Genomic DNA, 20367 nt, shown 5'->3' with positions numbered 1-20367 from the left:
TTTAGAAACTCCAAGGAGGCCCATAACAAGATCTCAAACCACGGAGTTCAATGATAAGCTTAATGGGCTTTAATCGTTGATCCAAAGGTGTCTTATTGGGGAAGAAGAGCTCAAGCCCAAGGGAGAGGAATTGTCCAAATGCTACAATTATTTGGTGGCCCAAATTCAAGCCCAAGATGAGGAATTTTAAGGGCCATTTTCGTGCAAATAAGGTCAAGAAGAGTCCAAGAATCAGCCACAACAAGAGTTGCTTTCTGCCCAAGTTTTGAGAGAAGACTAGTCAAACTTTCCAAGATTGTCAAGATTCTTTTCCTAGTTGGGATTTACCTTATTTATTTATTTATTTATTTATTTATAGGTTATTAATATTTTCCTTAGTCTATTTATGGTCTCCTAAGTACTATTTAATGCTTTCCTAGAAGTACTAAATTTGTTCCTAGTTAGGTTACTTTATTTCCTTTCTAGAGTAGGATTCCTTGTAATTGTCTTTCTAGGGTCCTTGGACGTTTTTTCCCCTTCTCCTATATATAGGAGTCTTTTTCATTCATTGAAGACAATTTACATTGATATTAATAATATTTGAGAGAGTTCTTTGAACCTTTGTGACTTGTTCTTTGAGAATTTATCTTTAAACCTTTACTATTCATAGTTTAAGGTATAAAGTAATTTCTTCTTGTGATATCTTTGGTTTCTTTTTGGTATTCTTTAGAAGGTGATTAGTTTCTACATACTAATTATTGTCTTTAGTTATTCATAAAGCGGTCAAGATCCGAATCTATCGTTTTGATTCGTTTTCTCAAGTAAAGGCGTTAGATTTCTTCCATAAATCTATACGTTGTTACTTGGATCTTTTCAAGGCCTTAGAACATCTAATCCTTGGAAATTCGTGGATCTTTCCTTCGAATTTCCCATATCTTTAGTTAGTTTTTTTTTGTTTCTTTTCTTTGTGCTTCCGCATTCTAATATTCAATTCTCTATTTGTGATCTCCCTTAACCTTGCTGTTATCAGAAACTTCCACAGAAGTTAATGTATTTTGATATACATCAGTTTATTGTATTTTTACATACATCTCAAAGTCATTTGTGTCTTTGCATACACACAGAATTAATATAATGTTTTTAAACAACTTTTATTTATATTGCACTTGTTTTAAATTGTTTTATATTGAAACGAGTTCAGTCAGGTTGAGTTGAGTTGAGCCAAGTAAGTTCTTTAGTTTCTTTCAGATTCTTTCATGCCTATGTTGTTTTAGCATTCCAACCCACATACTCATACATTCAATGTACTGATGCCAGTTGGCTTGCATCATCTTATGATGCAGACACAGGTAACTTGGATCGGCATTACGGCGCATCGTTGATCCAGTTAAGCAGCTCAGAGTCAGTGGTGAGCCTCCTTACATTCCAGAGGACTCTTTTATTCGCTTTCAGTCTTTCATTTATTAGGATGTTGTGGGGTTTGTCCCAATATCCATCTCAGTACTTTAGAGGCTTCATAGACAGTCAGATAGTTATTAGTGCAGATGTCTTTCTTTATCCTTCAGATGTTGTTTACTGACTTAAGTGCCATTTTGGCCAGTTTATTATTCTCTAAGTTGTTATTTGAGACTATTTACTTGAGTTAAGTCTTCCGCTGAGTTAAGTATGCCAGGCCAAGGGTTCGCTTGGGGTCAGCAATGGTCTTCGAGTGCCAGTCTCTCCCAGGGTGTAGGCTCGGGGAGTGACACATGCCAACTGGCATCAGTACATTGAATGTACAAGTATGCGAGTTGGAATGCTAAACACAACAAAGGCTTGAAAAGAATCTGAAAGGAACTGAAGAGCTTACCTGGCTCAACTGAACTCAACACAACTGAACTCATTTCAATATAAAGCAATTTAAAACAAGTGCAATTTAAAGAAAAGTTGTTTAAAACATGATGTCAACTCTGTGTGTCTGCAAAGATACAAATAACTCTGAGATGTATGTAAAAATACAAATAAACTGATGTATATAAAAATACAAAGTACTACTGTGGGAGTTTCTCTAACCGACAACCATCACATAATAGCTATTGTGATGATACTACGATCTCCCTGACGCTGCCAGCGCATCTTATACCTTGCAGCAGGTATATGACCTGAACTACTAAGTGGATCCACTAATATATGTGAAAAAGATTCATCTAAAAAGTATGTCCATTTTCTACCCATGATGGCTACATGGTTTATGGAGACGTGAGTTATCTGAACTCAAGCTCGTCCCCATATCGGTGCTCAATACTACTCCCAAAATATACTAGCTCTTTATGTTTTAAAAACATACTTCTTTCTGTGACTAGAGATTAGTGCTCAAAAACTTAGCTCAAAGGCTATCTTGGAAATCAAAATTTCCCCTCTTGCTTAATTTAGAAAGCGATTACTCTTTTCTGAAAACTAGCCCGAAGGCTCTTTGGAAATCTCAGTTTCCGTTCTTATTTAAATGTGAAAAGATTTTAAATCTCTTTGGGAATACTTAGTCCCCATATACTTTTGAAGAAATGTAGTTCAACTTTACTCTTTACTGAACTCAAAACTTAAGTCTTAAAACAAGGTTAAAACGTTTTCAAAAGAATTTTGGAAAACTTTATGAACTTCTCTTAACTTGACTCTTGACTTTGATCATAATTGCTCTTGACTTGACTCTTAACTGGTCCTTGAATTGAATTATGGATTCAAGGATCGTGATTTGTGATAGGAAAGATCTCATGATGTTTAGGAATGAATTTAGATAGCTAAACATGAGAAAAAGACTAAAAATCAATATCTGAGGGTGGGTCCGCGACGCGGAGACATATTTAATTTTTAGTTTCGAAAATGACTTTTGAGGAAGAAGACTCTGTGACAACTCCGCGACGCGAAACGAAAATTCCCAAAACTAGGAGCCAACTCCGGGACGCACCACTGATGTCGGATTTCGTCTGACGAAATCTCTTTTTCATTTTTCGGCTCTAAACCCTCTAAACTCCGTGGGTTCGTTTTACCCAACACTTAGAATCGATTAAATGTTCAAAGTACATCAGATTCTACTCAAAATCAAACCCAAATTCACATATTAGGATCAAACAACTCCTCAATGAATTTAGCGAAACAAGAATCTAATGAAACTTCAACAAACCCATTCAAGAACTCAATTTCTAACCTTTCAAGAACTTAAATTCACTGAACTAAATAATGATTGGCGCGTGGGCAAATTAACCCAACGCTATGTGATCTCACATACCTTGTAGGGATCACCCCCGACGAAATTCACAAGCCAAACTCGACGATCTTGACGAATCTTGAACGTTTTTCTCCTTTCTTCTCTTTTCTCCTCTTCTTTTCTCTTCTCTTAAAACCCTAACTTTTTTTCCAAAAGCGTAAACTGACTAAGTTCAGTTTAGACCCCTAAGTAATTACCAAAAATGAATTAAAATAAAAGGGTAAGGAAAAGACCAAACTACCCTTCATAAATCCGAATTTGGACATTTCCTTAATCCAACAACCCTACTTCCAAAGGGTACAACTTACTCATACAAACTCAGAATCGCGCAAACTTGGCGGCGTTGGAAATATCATTCCAAGAGCTTTCCAACCATATCTTGAAGTACACCTAACTTATCCTGAGCTAGGAGTTATGGCTGTTTGAAGTTGACCAAAAACTCACTTTTCCTAAGCTAAACAAATTTCCAAATTTTCAGTTCTTTCCAAAAATAACTATTTCCAATTCTTAGCTTATTCCTAGCTATTTCAACTTGCGAGATGTTACAAAGATGGAAGTAGTTTTGCTAATTAAACTCAAGAAGTTGTATAAAACTATTCTTTAGAACCCTTGGGTTTGTTTAATACTAAGGAAGATATTATTCAATATATTTTGAAAAATACTTTTTCCAAAATAACAAATTTTTATAAAAAATGAGAAAATGACTTTCCTTATAAAATTAAAAAAAAAAACAATAAATTTCATAAGTACACACTCCAAGTTCGTTGTCTCCTCTTTATTTATCCACCCTGCCACCCTGAACCCCCACTCTGTGTCTCATAGTGTTTTGCTATACATAAATACTTTTGCGATATTATTTTATGGCTTACTTACCAAATATTATAAGAGTGATAGAATACCTTTTACGAATAAAAATACACAAGTCTCATGATAAATACATAAATTTTTATTCAGATTAATATCAATTGAATGTTTCTTTAAATATATATTTATATGATAACATATTTTAGTGTTTATAGTTGAATCAATTTCTTAAAAAGGTATTTTCAAATAAGAGTAACACCGATCGGTTTCTTGTCTTTTATTATATCAAAAAAATAAAATGGAATCAATGCTTTCTAATTAAAAAAGAGTTTTGAAATATTGAGTTTTATGAATTTTATTTTATTTTACTTTCTGACAAAAATTGTGTGATCATTTGGTAATGGCCATTGCTATTGCTCAAAGTTGTTAAACATGAAATAAAATTAATACAATAATAATTTTAGTATAACTTGCTAAAATATCTAAGATAGTAAATGAAAATGGTTCAATCAAAACTAATACGATTTCTTACATGCTTCCCAATATAATTAACCTCTAAATAAATTAAAAATTTTAAGACATTATCTATTAAATTAATACAACTTAATGAGAAAATGAATTTATTTTTAAAATTTTTATTCTTTGTATCAAAAACTTAATTAAAAAAAGAAAAATATTGAAAAATTCATGCAGGGCAAAGTGAAGCGGGTTGAAATGAAAGAGATTGTTATGTGGGCGGAGTGGAGCAGGTTAAACATTTTTGCGGGTTAAGCTCAACCCACCCCGCACCTCCCCATTGCAAATAACATTTGCAATCATTTTTCATTGCAAATATATATATATATAAACCAAAATTTGACATCTATATACTATGTAAATTTTCCAAGAAAGGGGTGTCGCTTGACACTCCTTAGACAAAGGTAGCTCTACCCCTGTGAAATATGATAAACAAAACATGACAAGAACTATAAGGGTACGACATGCACTAATTAATAATAAGCCTATACATTCGCAAGGCAAGACACCATGATACGCCTACTAACATTCTAACCTAATACATGATTCTTCTTATTTAAAGTCATGTTCTTGGTAATATAAAGTTACATCTAATCACCTCTTCTCAATACTTTTTCGACCTACCTCTACCCGGACCCTTCGCATACCTCTACAACCATACATAGTATAATTACTAGTAATTATTTATTTTCAAGTTATTATATCCGGAGACTTTCTAGGAGTAGTTGCTTATTGTAGGTCGATTTAACAATATTGACTTCAAGTTGACCCTGTTTTAATTTATTTTCCCCAGGTAGAATTAGGATTTCTGAATTTATATTTAATTAGAGAAAAAGAAGCTAGAAGAATGAGTTATCTATAAATTATTTATATGTATTATATAGATTTAAAAAAATATATATAATACACAGTTTTAGTCAAAGCTAATGCAACTGTCGAAGCAGAACTATAACTCCATCCTACTTATATGTGGTCAATAATGCACGAAGGTTTTTTGTTTTTAAATTTCAAATCAAACCACTATTACATGACGAAGAGAACATGAAAATGAAGAACTACTTATGTTACATATATAGATGTCCAGATTATAAATAACATTTTAATTTCCATATTCAAAGGATGATAAATAAAACAAGAAAAAAAGCGTTAAAACTACTTAAATAGGATAGATGGATGTGACCCAATGACTTAAGACGAACTATAGTCAAATCAAGTTGAGATAATTTGCAGTTACGGGTTCGAACACGTGGGATGGAGAAGCCTCAATAAGTTCCATTTGCCATTTCAAGAGATGCATATACACAATCCAATCTCCATTTCCTTTAGGGCTTGGCATTGGCATCACATATCCCGCTTTTCCGGCCCACGGAAAATGATACGACCAGAAGGCTGGCTGACCCCATCCGAAATTAATCTTTTTCGCAGGAAAATGTTGCCCCGATGACACTACCACCGCGGGTCCATCACCATTCATGGCATATATTTTTGACATGGATGGTTCATGACGATGCGCCTCAACCCAATCTATCAATCCAAGAAAATGGTCTTGCGTTTTCGCGATATCAAGAAATTCATGGACTACATTTGCCACCCAATTCAACGACTTCTCTTTTAGATCCTCAACTTTTCTCTCTCCAAATGGGATGGAGAGAACATTACCAAAATAACCTTTTAGCGACTTATCTTGATTATTATCATCTACATTATTAGTTATCAATCAAGTCCGACCATCGACCACAATACCAAACCTAAAATTCTTGAAACTTGACATTTCTATATTAATTCCACATGCAATAGTTTTCCATAGGAAAGCGCTGAATGATTCAAGTTTAGACCTCTGGGACTTCATGCCTTTTTTGTCATGACAATTGGCTAGTGATTGAAGGTGCTCAATTTTGTCACCCGTGACATAGTAAATCCTACTAATAAATTGATCATTAGGGTCAAGGATTTCGGGTTTCGTGGGAGGTAGGGTTGATATTGGTACATATAAGTCATCGATTGAGTCATCATAGTAACCAGGATGTCGAGGAAAAAGGGACGATCGTCGAAACGATGGGAGTTGAGAGAGTGGCTTGCATTGGGCTAATTCAGACCATGACACAAGAAACAAGTTGGCTGAGTATGCATCAGCAACTCTATGATCAAATGTGCAACCCACAATTATTCCTCCACATTTGAGTTGTGTAACCTGCAGCATAAAATTGGGTAAAATTTCAAGGAATTAAATAAATAAAACAAGAGGCAAAGTTAGGTTATGAGGGTTGTCTACTTTTATTGCTCAATTAGAAGAGTTACACTTCCTTAATTTCAATCTTTTTTAGTTTGTTTAAAAAATATATCGTCTTTTTATGTCACAAATTTCAAAAACTTCATTTGTTTTTAAAACTGTGTAATCATTTTCTCAACAATCAAGACTAAATATTTTTGTTGAAAACATGATTAGTTTTTAGGTAAATAAAAGGCATAATACATAAAAAAATCCTTTAATTTGGCTTTGTTTCAGATTTATACCCTCCATCTTTGGGTATGCATAAGTAGACGACACTTTAATTTGTATAAAATTGAGCAAGTAGACATGTGAGTCCTAAGTGATATAATACACATAAGATGCCACGTAGGATGAAAATTGTCATGTAGGATGCCACGCAGGACGCGTGTGTCTATTTGTTCAACTTTATACATGTTTAAGTGTATAGTTGTGCACACCCAAAGTTGGAGGGCATAAATGTGAGCTAAGGCCAAATTAAAGGACATATTTATGTATTATGCCTAAATAAAAATATGTTTAATCTACTGCTTCCATTCATTTTATTTGTCCACGATTTTTAAACATAAATTACTTTTACTTGTCACTTTTAATATATCAAAAAAATAAACTTATTAATGTTTTTCCTATTTTACTCCCAACATTAATTACTTATTGTTCAAATCATTTCTCAAGACTGATGACTAAACACCAATTAATATGGGCTAATGTCGATTATTGTTTCTTAGGGTATGCTAAGTCTAAACTGGACAAGTAAAAGTGACCGGAGGGAGTAACAACTTAGCTTATATATGTTATTCGATGATGAAGATAGTCACACACTTTAAGTGGTATTAAAGTAGACAAAGATATTATATGAGTTCGAATCTCATCATCACTTATCATCAAAAAAAAATTGCGTGTTTGTCTCTTGAAAAGAATCAGACCCCTTATATGAAGTGGGAAGTTCATGATTTGACGTTTATAAACGTATGCTTTTAGTACTTTTAAGTTCCTCTATCCTAAAATAAGTTATATATTTAATAGATTTTTCAAGACAAATATAAGATTTAAGTCAAAGTGATCAATCGCTTAGTTTTGTCAAATCCATAACCCAAGTTGTACATCCACCTTTAATTTAAGCTTGTCAAGGGAGTTTTAAAATCACATTGGTCATGCACCTCAACGATTAATAATATTTTCAAATCATGTTATGAAAATATCGAGAGTATATAAAAAATAACTAACCTCTTTAGCACCTCACACAAATAGGATTAAGGTCTACGTATTACACCTCATTCTTTTCATCTAAGATTAAATTGATTACTGAATTTGTTGTTATCATTGTTTTTGTTATGTTGGGATATTCACTAAGTCACATTCAAGGAATAAATAAGGAGAAATTGTTTTACACCTAATTAATACCTGAATAGCTAGAACACCATGCTTCTTTTTAGGAACAAATTTTCCCTCAATGCTTTCATCTGGATTATAAAAATTAATCTCTTTAAGCTCAACATCACCAAAAGCTTCTATAAAGGAAACACCACCATTATTGCAAAGAAGCTCCGGTTCTCCCGCTGTATTTTCAACTATTTCTCCAGAAAATGCATAGTAAGAAACTAATGTTTCAGCCAAAGATGTTTTGAGTATTTTTACGATTGAGTTAAATTCTAAATTCATATTAATTTTCTCCGAAACAATAATGGGATTTAGATAGCAGAACATTACTCCGACCTCCAATGGAGGTAAGAGTAAATCAAGATTAGATAATGGTAGCCAATGTTCTTGCATTGGCAACACTGCTGCTATTACTTCACTCTTGTTCACTTTCACATTGAAATTTTTTTTGGGATTCATCTCTTATTTTTTTAGGGGGTGGGGGGGTGGTTGGAGAAATTGAGAAGTGTAAAAGGTTTGCCTTAGAGTGAGTGATGGATGGATGAGAGAGTTGTATTTATAGTGTAAGAGAACTTTTATATTATTAGATATATGATCATTTAAAAGATTAGATGATTACAATCAAGTAACCAATCATAAAAAAATATATTTAGTAATTCAAAAATTAAGACATGCACATATCGTAAATTCAGAAATGATGTCAGATTTTGAAATTTATGAATTTAAAATTTATAATTAATATGTAAATAAAAAATATTTTGTACAGTTAAATATATATACATATTTGACAATTTTTTAAATATAAATATAAAGTCTTGATAAAATTATTGAATTTATCGAAAATATCTATTGTAATTTTATCCTGATTATATCAAATTAATACATACTGATAGTATAAATATCCTTTCTGCATTGACTAATGTAATTGAGTGGGATAATCATCATTCGTAAAAAAGTGTGACAACATGACAAAGAAAGTAGATAATTGTATTATAGTTACAAGTTTAAGTATATTGATGATAAAAATGAATAACAAACAACATATCAAACTATTCGAAATTCTTTCTCGTTTTATTTAGGTGGAGCAATCTGAACTCTCGATAGAAAATGAAAGAAGCTATAGGCAAATGACTTCTTTTATGGTGTCCAAAATCTTGTGAGATGAATGACTATAAATTAATTAATTAAATTTCCGATATCACTTGTTAACCTCTCGAAGTTGACTAGACTAATTATCAATTATTCTCTTTTTCTATATGAGCCATCACTACATATAGACAACTCATGAAAAAATGATATAGAATTGATAATTGATAGTTGAGATATTATTTTTTACCGCTATTATTTCTAAAAAGAATCTAGCAAACGTTACAGTCAGACTTAAAAGTGTGGTCATCAGCATGGAACGCTATTTTTTTCAGTATTATTGGAAAAAGGAAAGATGCTTGTTTAGGCAATAATTTTTTTTTTTTTGGATGAGGATAATAATATTTATTGATGGAAAAAGGACAAATATACCCCGAACTATTGTAAATGGTATGTAAATTCTTTCTACCATACTTTTGGGATATTAATGCCTCTGCCGTCCAAAAACTAAAACATATATACCATTTATACTAACGAACATACACGTGTCATAATCTTATCCACCGACCGACATTTATTAAATATTGGATCGACAGATAAGATTGTGCTATGTGTCCCTAGTTAGTCTTCCGTTAGAGTGAATGACATATATGCTCTAGTTATTGAATGACAGAAGACAACAGGTATTTGCATACCATTTATGATAGTTCAGGTATATTTGTCCTCGTTCCCTTTATTGATTATTGAGCCGGCTAGGACCATTTGGATTTTGGCTGTAAGCTAAAAAAATGACTTTTATTTATTGTATGTATTAGACTATTAGCTCTATATATATATATGGAATATAGCACCTAAAATATCCTTTTGGTGTTACTTCTTTGGCCATGTTAGCTTTAATTTAAGTTGTTCATATTCAATTGCGAACTCGGAATTTTTATTAAAAATATCATTATTTAATAAGATTAATAATAACATATTTAAGAAAATCTTACTAAGTGGGGTTTGAGGAGAGTAGAGTGTATGTAGACCTATATCACTACCTTGTGGAGGTAAAGAGACTATTTCCGAAAGACTCTCGACTCAAGTGCATCAAACAGAGGCGTATCTAAGGGGGGGTCACCGGGTTCACGTGAACCCATGGTCCCCTCTCGAGATTAAATATAGTAGTGTTATATTTTTAAAAAATATTGAAATATAGATGTGTGAACCCACACTCGGAGTATCACATAACGTGATTATGACTGGGTGCACCTCTATCCGAGAGGTTAGAAATTTGAATTTTATATTTATCTTGTTTTATTTTTCTTTCTAAAATTAGATAACACTTCTCTAAGTGGTAATTGATAGCACTTTTGGCATTTTAATTAAATTTATATATATATTAGACCTATAATTTTAAAATTTTAACTATTTTCAGTAGTAAGAACCTAAATGTCGAACCGATCAAATTTATATCATAGATCAACTTTTTTTATAATAGTTCACCCATCATCTCAAAATCCTGGATACGCCTCTGGCATCAAATCCAATTAAAAGAAGAAAATAGTGACGAAAGCATAACAATTAATAAGAAAAATAGTGTGAAGTCTATAAGAAAGAAACAATAACAACAACAACAAAATAATGCGATAATCGAAATACAATAAACAACACATCACAAGAACTACAAGGCAACAAGTACAACTAGTACTACGACAGATACTAATAAGCCTATACCTTCGCAAGTCAAGACAACACTATACCCCCACTAACCTTTTATCCTAATACGTCACCACCACTCTTTCCTATCTAGAATCATGTCCTCGCTAATATGAAGTTACATCATGTCCTGTCTAATCACCTCTCATCAATACCTTTTTAGCCTATGGGTAGAGCCCTGCAACCACAGACATAATATAATTACTAGTCATTAATTATTTTCAAGTTATAATATCTCGATACTTTCTAGGAGTAGTTGCTTATTGTAGGTCCATTTAACTTGACAAGGTTTAAAAAAAAAAAAAAAGTTAATAACGGCAGTCTTTTTTTAATTAAATAAACCACTCTTACATGGACGAAGAAAATGAAGAACTATGTTACATACATATCCCAATTATAAATAACATTTTTACATATTCCCATGATGATAAATGAAACAAGAAAAAAAACGTTACAATTGCTTAGATAGGATAGATGGATGTGACTTCATGACTAAAAACGGACTGTAGTCAAATCAAGTTGAGATAATTTGCCGTTACGGTTTCGAACAGATGGACCTCAATAAGTTCCATTTGCATTTCAAGAGATGCATATTCACGATCCAATCTCAATTTCCTTTAGGGCTTGGCATTGGCATCACATATCCCGCTTTTCCGGCCCACGGAAAATGGTATGACCAGAACGCTGGTTGACCCATCCGAAATTAATATTTTTCGCAGGAAAATGTTGTCCTGATGACACTACCACCGCTGGTCCATCACCATTCATGGCATATATTTTTGCGATAGATGGTTCAGGACGATGCGCCTCAACCCAATCTATCAATCCAAGAAAATGCTCTTGTGTTTTCGCGATATCAAGAAATTCATGAATTACATTTGCCACCCAATTTAACGACTTCTCTTTTAGCTCCTCAACTTTTTTCTCTTCGAATGGGATGGAGAGAATATTACCAAAGTAACCTTTTAGTGACTTATCTTGATTATTAACATCTACATTATTACTTATCAATCTAGTCCGACCATCGACCACAATGCCAAACCTAAAATTGCTGAAACCCGAAGTTTCTTTATTTATTCCAGATGCAATAGTTTTCCACAGGAAAGCACTGAATGATTCAAGTTTAGACCTCTGGGAGTACTTCGTGCTTTTTTGGTCATGACAATTGGTTAGTGATTGAAGGTGCTCAGTTTTGTCTCCCGTGACATAGTAAATCCTACTAATGACTTGATCATTAGGGTTAAGAATTTCGGGTTTCGTGGGAGGTAGGGTTGATATTGGTACATATAAATCATTGATCGAGTCATCGTAGTAACCAGGATGTCGAGGAAAAAGGAACGATCGTCGAAACGATGGGAGTTGAGAGAGTGGCTTGCATTGAGCTAATTCAGACCATGACACAAGAAACAAGTTGGCCGAGTATGCATCAGCAACTCTATGATCAAATGTGCAACCCACAATTATTCCTCCACATTTGAGTCGTGTAGCCTGCACCAAAAAATTGGGTATAATTTTAAGGAATTATAAATTATTAAATAAACAAAACAAGAGTACAAAGTTAGGTTATGAGGGTTATCAACTTTTATTGCTTAAAAGAGTAACACTACCTTAATCTCAATTTACGTGTAATATGTTTCTTTTTATTCTGTTTTAAAAATATATTGTCTTTTTATATATTCAATATGACAAACTTCATTTTGTTTTTTAAACATTTTTGTTGAAAACATAATAAGTTAAGTAAATAAAAATATGTTTAATCTATTCTTTCGTTCATTTTACTTGTCCACTATTTCAAAAAGAAAATTCATTTTACTCGTCATTTTTTTTCTTCCAATTTTACTCTGAGCAATTATTACTTAATAATGTCCAAAACATTTCGTAAGATCGAAAATTAAGCATCAATTGATATTGATTAATGTCGATTATTGTTTCTTAGGGTATGTAAAGTCCAAGTTGGACAAGTAAAAGTGAACGGAAGGAGTTACAACTTAGCTTATGTTATTTGATGATGAAGATAGTCACACACTTTAAGATGGTATTAAAGTAGACAAGGGTACTATATGAGTTCGAGTCTTATCGTCACTCATTATCAAAAAGAATATTTTTTGCATGTTTGGCTCTTGAAAAGAATCAGATTTCCATGTTCATGATTTGAAGTTTATAAATGTAAGATTTTAATACTTTTAAGTTGCTAGATTCTAATAACTTAATAATTTATACATATTAAATAAAATTTTCAAGATAAATGCAAGATTTAAATCAAATTGATCACTTAGTTATGTCAAATCCATAACCCGAATTGTACATCTACCCTTACGCTTGTCAAGGGAGTTTTAAAATCACACTAGTCACGCACCTCAATGATCAAAAATTAATCTCTTTAAGCTCAACATCACCAAAAGCTTCAATAAAAGAAACACCACCATTATTGCAAAGAAGCTCCGGTTCTCCCGCTGAATTTTCAACTATTTCTCCAGAAAATGCATAGTAAGAAACTAATGTTTCAGCCAAAGATGTTTTGAGTATTTTCACGATTGAGTTAAATTCAAAATTTATATTAATTTTCTCCGAAACTATAATGGGATTTAGATAGCAGAACATTACTCTGACCTCCAATGGAGGTAAGAGTAAATCAAGATTAGATAATGGTAGCCAATGTTCTTGCATTGGCAACACTGCTGCTACTACTTCACTCTTGTTCACTTTCACATTGAAGTCTTTTTTGGGATTCATCTCTTTTTTGCACATGTTTTGTTGTTTGGAGTTGTGGGGGGGGGGGGGGGGTGTAGGAGGAGGGGGTAGTTGTATTTATAGTGTAAGAAGTCTATGAGTTCTGAACTTATATAATAGAAAAAGTTCTGAAATTACAAGTATATATCCAATCATAGAAAAAGTCTATATTAATAGTAATTAAGTTCATAGGAGCGCGAAGTCAAATTCTAAAGTCTATGAGTTCTGAACTTATTTACTTTTTTTGGTCTATAAACAAATTCTATATTGAATCAATGTTGGGTGGAATAACCATTCATAAGAAGTATGACATTAGTGAAAAATAAAGTGGATAATTATTGCATTATAAGAACAAGTTTAGGTATACTAATAATATAAATAAATACAAACAACAATATATTCAATAAAAATATTTCATATAATAGCTACAAGATTTAATATAGTTGAGTGGTATTATATATATATATATATATAATTAGAATTGGTGAGAACAAGGTATTATTATGCATTGGTACAAGAGGTGGTTAGGATTTAATCTTGAACAAGTAACTAGAATCCAACAAGTCAATGATATTGATAAAAGGGAAAATAGTTAAAAATATCTCATGAATTAGTTGATATAGGTCAAATTTATCATTCATTATATTTTTTATATTTAAAAGTGTCATCTTCTTTATATTTTTAGTTTAAAAATATCTTTCTTACTAAGAGTTGCTTCAAAATATGGAAAACATATCTGTTGAACGTTTCAAAATGGATTAATTTTATTTGTCCTCCATTTAAAATTCGAAATAGGTGCTCCTAATTTAAAAAACTTAAAATATTCTTTCAATTAATAGGGGTGGATAAAGGAACTTTTGATATTACATGTCTATGCTGTTAATTATCTTAACACAAATATCATAAAATTGGTAAGTTAAATAAGGATTTAGAATATATATATATATATTTTTTTTATTTATTTTCTTACCATTAGCAACAAAATATTTGTATAGAGCATTACATGCACTTGTCATTTCCATCTATCTATCTATATATATCGTCAGTACATAAAAGTTTCAGTAAAAATAATAGCAACATAACGATATAGTGATATTAATCACAAATATAGCTAGATACAACAAATTTAATACTTCTTCCGTTCACTTTTACTTGTTACTTATTTCTAAAATTGGTTTTTATTTTTACTTGTCACTTTTGACATATCAAAAAAATATAATTATCATTTTCCATGTTTTACCCTTATCATTAAATACTATTAATGAGTACTACATATCAATTAATAGGGGATCAATGTGATAAAATACTTATATCAGTAATTATTTTCTTAATAAGTGTGCCAAGTCAAATAGTGACAAATAAAAATGAATGGACGAAGTATCATTTGGCAAATAATCATCAACCCATTAATATCAACGATGATCTATGCAATTAAAAATCCTTTTTTGGTTGTTTTTTCCCCTATAAATGTTCTTCTCTTCTTGTTTTCTTCATGGGACCAACATTTCCATCTAAACGATTGAGAAATATACCGACTAATGAAAAAGAAATATATTTCCAAAATGGAAAAATGAAATGACATATAGCTTTATTGGAGTCCCATTTTTTGAAAAGTCAAAATTATGAAATTGTTTTTGTAAATGTATAATAATAATTTAAGGAAATCACATTAGTTTTACTTATTATATTATCTATATAGATTTAGATTCCAAACAAATTAAAGATAAGTTTTTACCCAATTAATTTCTTTAATGGAATCCACTACAACCAATGGCTTCAATGGATCTTTATATTTGTTAATTAAAGCATTTAGTCAACAAATTTAATAATGAAATTCACAAGTATTTTCTTCTTATAGTGACATATTTTTATAAAATATATATATATCTATCGCTCTTCATGCATCATATAACAATTTTATTTATCTGAAATTATTATAAAGATGGAAGTGGTTTTGCTAATTAAACTCTAGAAATTGTATAAAACTATTCTTTAGAACCCTTGGGTGTGTTTAATACTAAGGAAGATTTTAATCAAATATATTTTGAAAAATACTTTTTCTAAAATAACAAATTTATTTAAGAATAAGAAAATTACTTTCATTATAAAAATAGAAAAAAATAAGTTTCATAAGTAAACACTCCAAGTTCGTTGTCTCCTCTTTATTCATCCACCCTGCCACCCTGAACCCCCGTTCCTTGTCTAATAGTGTTTTGCTATACATAAATAGTTTTGTGATATTATTTTATTGCTTACTTATCATATATTATAAGAGTGGTATAATATTTTTTACGAATAAAAATACACAAATCTCATGACAAATACATTAAAAAAATTTAAACTAATATTAATTGAAAGTTTCTTTAAATTTATATTTATATGATAACATATTTCAGTGTTAATAGTTGGATCAATTTCTAAAAAGGCATTTTCAAATAAGAGTAATACTGATCGATTTCTTGTCTTTTATTATATTAAAAAAATGGAATCAATGCTTTCTAATTTAAAAAGAGTTTTGAAATATTGAGTTTTATGAATTTGATTTTATTTTACTTTCTGACAAAAATTGTGTGATCATTTCGTAATGGCCATTGCTATTGCTCAAAGTTGTTAAAATAGCCAAGAATGTAAATGAAAATGGTACAATTAAAATTAAGACGGTTTCTTATATGCTTTCCAATATAATTGACCTCTCAGACATTAAATTTTAAGTCATTATCTATTAAAAATACAATTTAATGAGAAAATGAATTTATTTTTTAAAATTTTATTTTTAGTATCAAACTTAATTAAAAGAAAAAAATTGAAAAAAATCATGTGGGGGCGCCGGGGCGGGTCTATGCGGGGTGGAGTGAAGCGGGTTGAAATGAAACAGATTGTTATGTGGGCGGAGCGGGGCATGTTAAAAAATTTACGGGTTAAGCTCAACCCACCTCGCACCTCCCCATTGCAAATATATATATATATATATAACCAAAATTTGACCTCTGTATACGATGAAATTTTTCGGAAAAGGGGCGTCTCTTGACACTCCTCGGACAGAGGTAGCTCCACCCCTGCGAAATACGATAAACAACATATGACAAGAACTATAAGGGTACAACTAGTACTACGACATGCACTAATAAGCCTATACCTTTGCAAGATAAGACAACTAATTAATGTAACCTTCTACCCTAATACACGACATCTACTCCTTCCTATCTAAAATTATGTTCTTGATAATATAAAATTACACCATGTCCTATCTAATCACATCTCCTGATCAATACTTTTTTAACCTATCTCTACCTCTCTCCGCGCCCCTATAACCAGATATAGTATAATTACTAATAATTAATTATTTTCAAGTTATTATATCTGGAGACTTTCTAAGTTTCTTAGTGTAGGTCGATTTAACTTGACGAGGTAAAACAATTTTAATAACGGCAAGTTGTAGAAGTTAACCTCCTTTTTAATATGAGAAATAATAATCTAAGACTATTAAACAATATTGACTTCAAGTTGACCCTGTTTTAATTTACTTTCCCCAGGTAGAATTAGGATTTTTGAATTTATATTTAATTAGAGAAAAAGTAGCTGGAAGAATGAGTTATCAATAAATTATTTATATGTATTATATAGATTTAAAAAAAATACAATACACGGTTTTAGTTAAAATTAATGATATTATCGAACAGTAAGCAGAACTATAGCTCCATCCTACTTGTATGTAGTCAATTATGCATGAAGGTTTTTTGTTTTTAAATTTCAAATCAAACCACAATTACATGACGAAGAGAACAAGAAAATGAAGTTATAACTACTTAAATAGGATAGATGGATGTGACCCAACAACTAAAGACGAACTATAGTCAAATCAAGTTGAGATAATTTGCAGTTACGGGTTCGAACACGTGGAATGGAGAAGCCTCAATAAGTTCCATTTGCCATTTCAAGAGATGCATATACACAATCCAATCTCCATTTCCTTTAGGGCTTGGCATTGGCATCACATATCCCGCTTTTCCGGCCCACGGAAAATGATACGACCAGAAGGCTGGCTGACCCCATCCGAAATTAATCTTTTTCACAGGAAAATGTTGCCCTGATGACACTACCACCGCGGGCCCATCACCATTCATGGCATATATTTTTGCCATGGATGGTTCATGGCGATGCGCCTCAACCCAATCTATCAATCCAAGAAAATGGTCTTGTGTGTTCGCGATATCAAGAAATTCATGGACTACATTTGCCACCCAATTCAACGACTTCTCTTTTAGATCCTCAACTTTTCTCTCTCCAAATGGGATGGAGAGAACATTACCAAAATAATCTTTTAGCGACTTATCTTGATTATTATCATCTACATTAGTACTTATCAATCTAGTTCGACCATCGACCACAATACCAAACCTAAAATTGTTGAAACCCGACGTTTCTCTATCAATTCCACATGCAATAGTTTTCCACAGAAAAGCACTGAATGATTCAAGTTTAGACCTTTGGGACTTCATGCCTTTTTGATCATGACAATTGGCTAGTGATTGAAGGTGCTCAATTTTGTCACCAGTGACATAGTAAATTCTACTAATGATTTGATCATTAGGGTTAAGGATTTCGGGTTTCGTGGGAGGTAGGGTTGATATTGGTACATATAAGTCATCGATCGAGTCATCGTAGCAACCAGGATGTCGAGGAAAAAGGGACGATCGTCGAAACGATGGGAGCTGAGAGAGTGGCTTGCATTGAGCTAATTCAGACCATGACACAAGAAACAAGTTGGCTGAGTATGCATCAGCAACTCTATGATCAAATGTGCAACCCAAAATTATTCCTCCACATTTGAGTTGTGTAACCTGCAATATTTGGGTATAATTTCAAGCAATTAAATAAATAAAACAAAAGGACAAAGTTAGGTTATGAGGGTTGTCTTCTTTTATTGCTCAATTAGAAGAGTTACACTTCCTTAATCTCAATTCTCTTTTTGTCTGTTTAAAAAATATATCGTCTTTCTTTTTTTTTGCCTGTTTAAAAAATATATCGTCTTTTTATATATTTAGTATCACAAATTTCAAAAACTTCATTTGTTTTTAAAACTTTGTAATCATTTTCTCAACGATCAAGACTGAATATTTTTGTTGAAAACATGATTAGTTTTTAAGTAAATAAAAGGCATAATACTAAATAAATCCTTTAATTTGGTTTTGTTTCAAATTTATACCCTCCATCTTTGGGTATGCATATGACACTTTAATTGGTATAAAATTGAGCAAGTAGATACGTGAGTCCTAAGTGACATAATACACATAGGACACCATGTAGGATGAAAATTGTCATGTAGGATGCCACACAGGACGTGTGTGTCAATTTGTTCAACTTTATACAAGTTTAAATGTCTGCTTGTGCACGCCTAAAGTTGGAGGGCATGTGAGCTAAGACCAAATTAAAGGGCATATTTATGTATTATGCTTAAATAAAAATATGTTTAATATATACTCCTTCCATTCATTTTTATTTGTCCACTATTTTAAAACAAAAATCACTTTTACTTGTCACTTTTAACATATAAAAAAAAAAAAACTTATTTTCTTCCTATTTTACTCTCAACATCAAATCATTTCTCAAGACCGATGGCTAAACACCAATTAATATGAATTAATGTCGATTATTGTTTCTTAGGGTATACAAAGTCCAAACTGGACAAGTGAAAGTGACCGGGGGGAGTAACACCTTAGCTTATGTTATTCGATGATGAAGATAGTCACACACTTTAAGTGGTATTAAAGTAGACAAAGTAATTATATGAGTTCGAATCTCATCATCACTTATTATAATTTTTTATTTTTTTTTGCGTCTTTGGCTCTTGAAAAGAATCAGACCCCTTATATGAAGTGGTAAGTTCATGATTTGACGTTTATAGATGTAAGATTTTAGTACTTTTAAATTGCTAGATTCTAACTCAATAATTTATACATTAAATAGATTTTTCAAGACAAATACAAAATTTAAATCAAAGTCATGATCAATTACTTAGTTTTGCCAAATCCATAACCCGAATTGTATCAGAGATTACTAGCCTCTTTAGCACCTCACACAAATAGGGTTAAGGTCTACGACTCTACGTATTACACCTCATCCTTTTCAGATGCTATTTATAAATAAGACTAAAATGATTACTGGATATGTTGTTGTCGTTATCTTAATTGTCACATGCATGGAATAAATAAGGACATATTTTACCTGAATAGCAAGAACACCATGCTTCTTTTTAGGAATAAATTTTCCCTCAATACTTTCATCTGGATTATAAAAATTAATCTCTTTAAGCTCAACATCACCAAAAGCTTCAATAAAAGAAACACCACCATTATTGCAAAGAAGCTCCGGTTCTCCCGCTGAATTTTTAACAATTTCTCCAGAAAATGCATAGTAAGAAACTAATGTTTCAGCCAAACATGTTTTGAGTATTTTTACGATTGAATTAAATTCTAAATTTATATTAATTTTCTCCGAAACAATAATGGGATTTAGATAGCAGAACATTACTCCGACCTCCAATGGAGGTAAGAGTAAATCAAGATTAGATAATGGTAGCCAATGTTCTTGTATTGGCAACACTGCTGCTACTACTTCACTCTTGTTCACTTTCACATTGAAGTTTTTTTTGGGATTCATCTCT

General features: G+C 31.7%; 1 protein-coding gene and 2 pseudogenes across 1 annotated transcript; all 3 read right to left on the bottom strand.

Moving 5' to 3' along the window:
- Positions 1 to 5744: 5744 nt before the first annotated feature.
- LOC125825964 (coniferyl alcohol acyltransferase-like) lies at positions 5745 to 8648 on the bottom strand (annotated as a pseudogene).
- Positions 8649 to 11482: 2834 nt separating this feature from the next.
- On the bottom strand, positions 11483 to 13736 carry LOC125825965 (coniferyl alcohol acyltransferase-like; annotated as a pseudogene).
- Positions 13737 to 17557: 3821 nt separating this feature from the next.
- Positions 17558 to 20367, bottom strand: LOC125825963 (coniferyl alcohol acyltransferase-like). Its single transcript, XM_049505254.1, has 2 exons — positions 19929 to 20367; positions 17558 to 18544 (listed from the first exon to the last, which is right to left on the bottom strand). The coding sequence occupies exons 1-2, from the start codon at positions 20361 to 20363 to the stop codon at positions 17558 to 17560; spliced, it is 1422 nt and encodes a 473-aa protein (XP_049361211.1). The 5' UTR covers positions 20364 to 20367.

This window comes from Solanum verrucosum, unplaced genomic scaffold, assembly GCF_900185275.1.
Source record: "Solanum verrucosum unplaced genomic scaffold, falcon-dt-bn FXZP01000161.1, whole genome shotgun sequence".
NCBI lineage: Eukaryota > Viridiplantae > Streptophyta > Magnoliopsida > Solanales > Solanaceae > Solanum > Solanum verrucosum.
This window is presented reverse-complemented; position numbering and strand designations above follow the sequence as displayed.

Coding starts and splice junctions, on each gene's coding strand:
- LOC125825963 (XM_049505254.1), bottom strand. CDS start 20,363: ATGAATCCCAAAAAAAACTTCAATGTGAAAGTGAACAAGAGTGAAGTA. Junction 18,545..19,928: donor ATGGTGTTCTTGCTATTCAG/GTAAAATATGTC, acceptor CAAATATTGCAG/GTTACACAACTCAAATGTGG.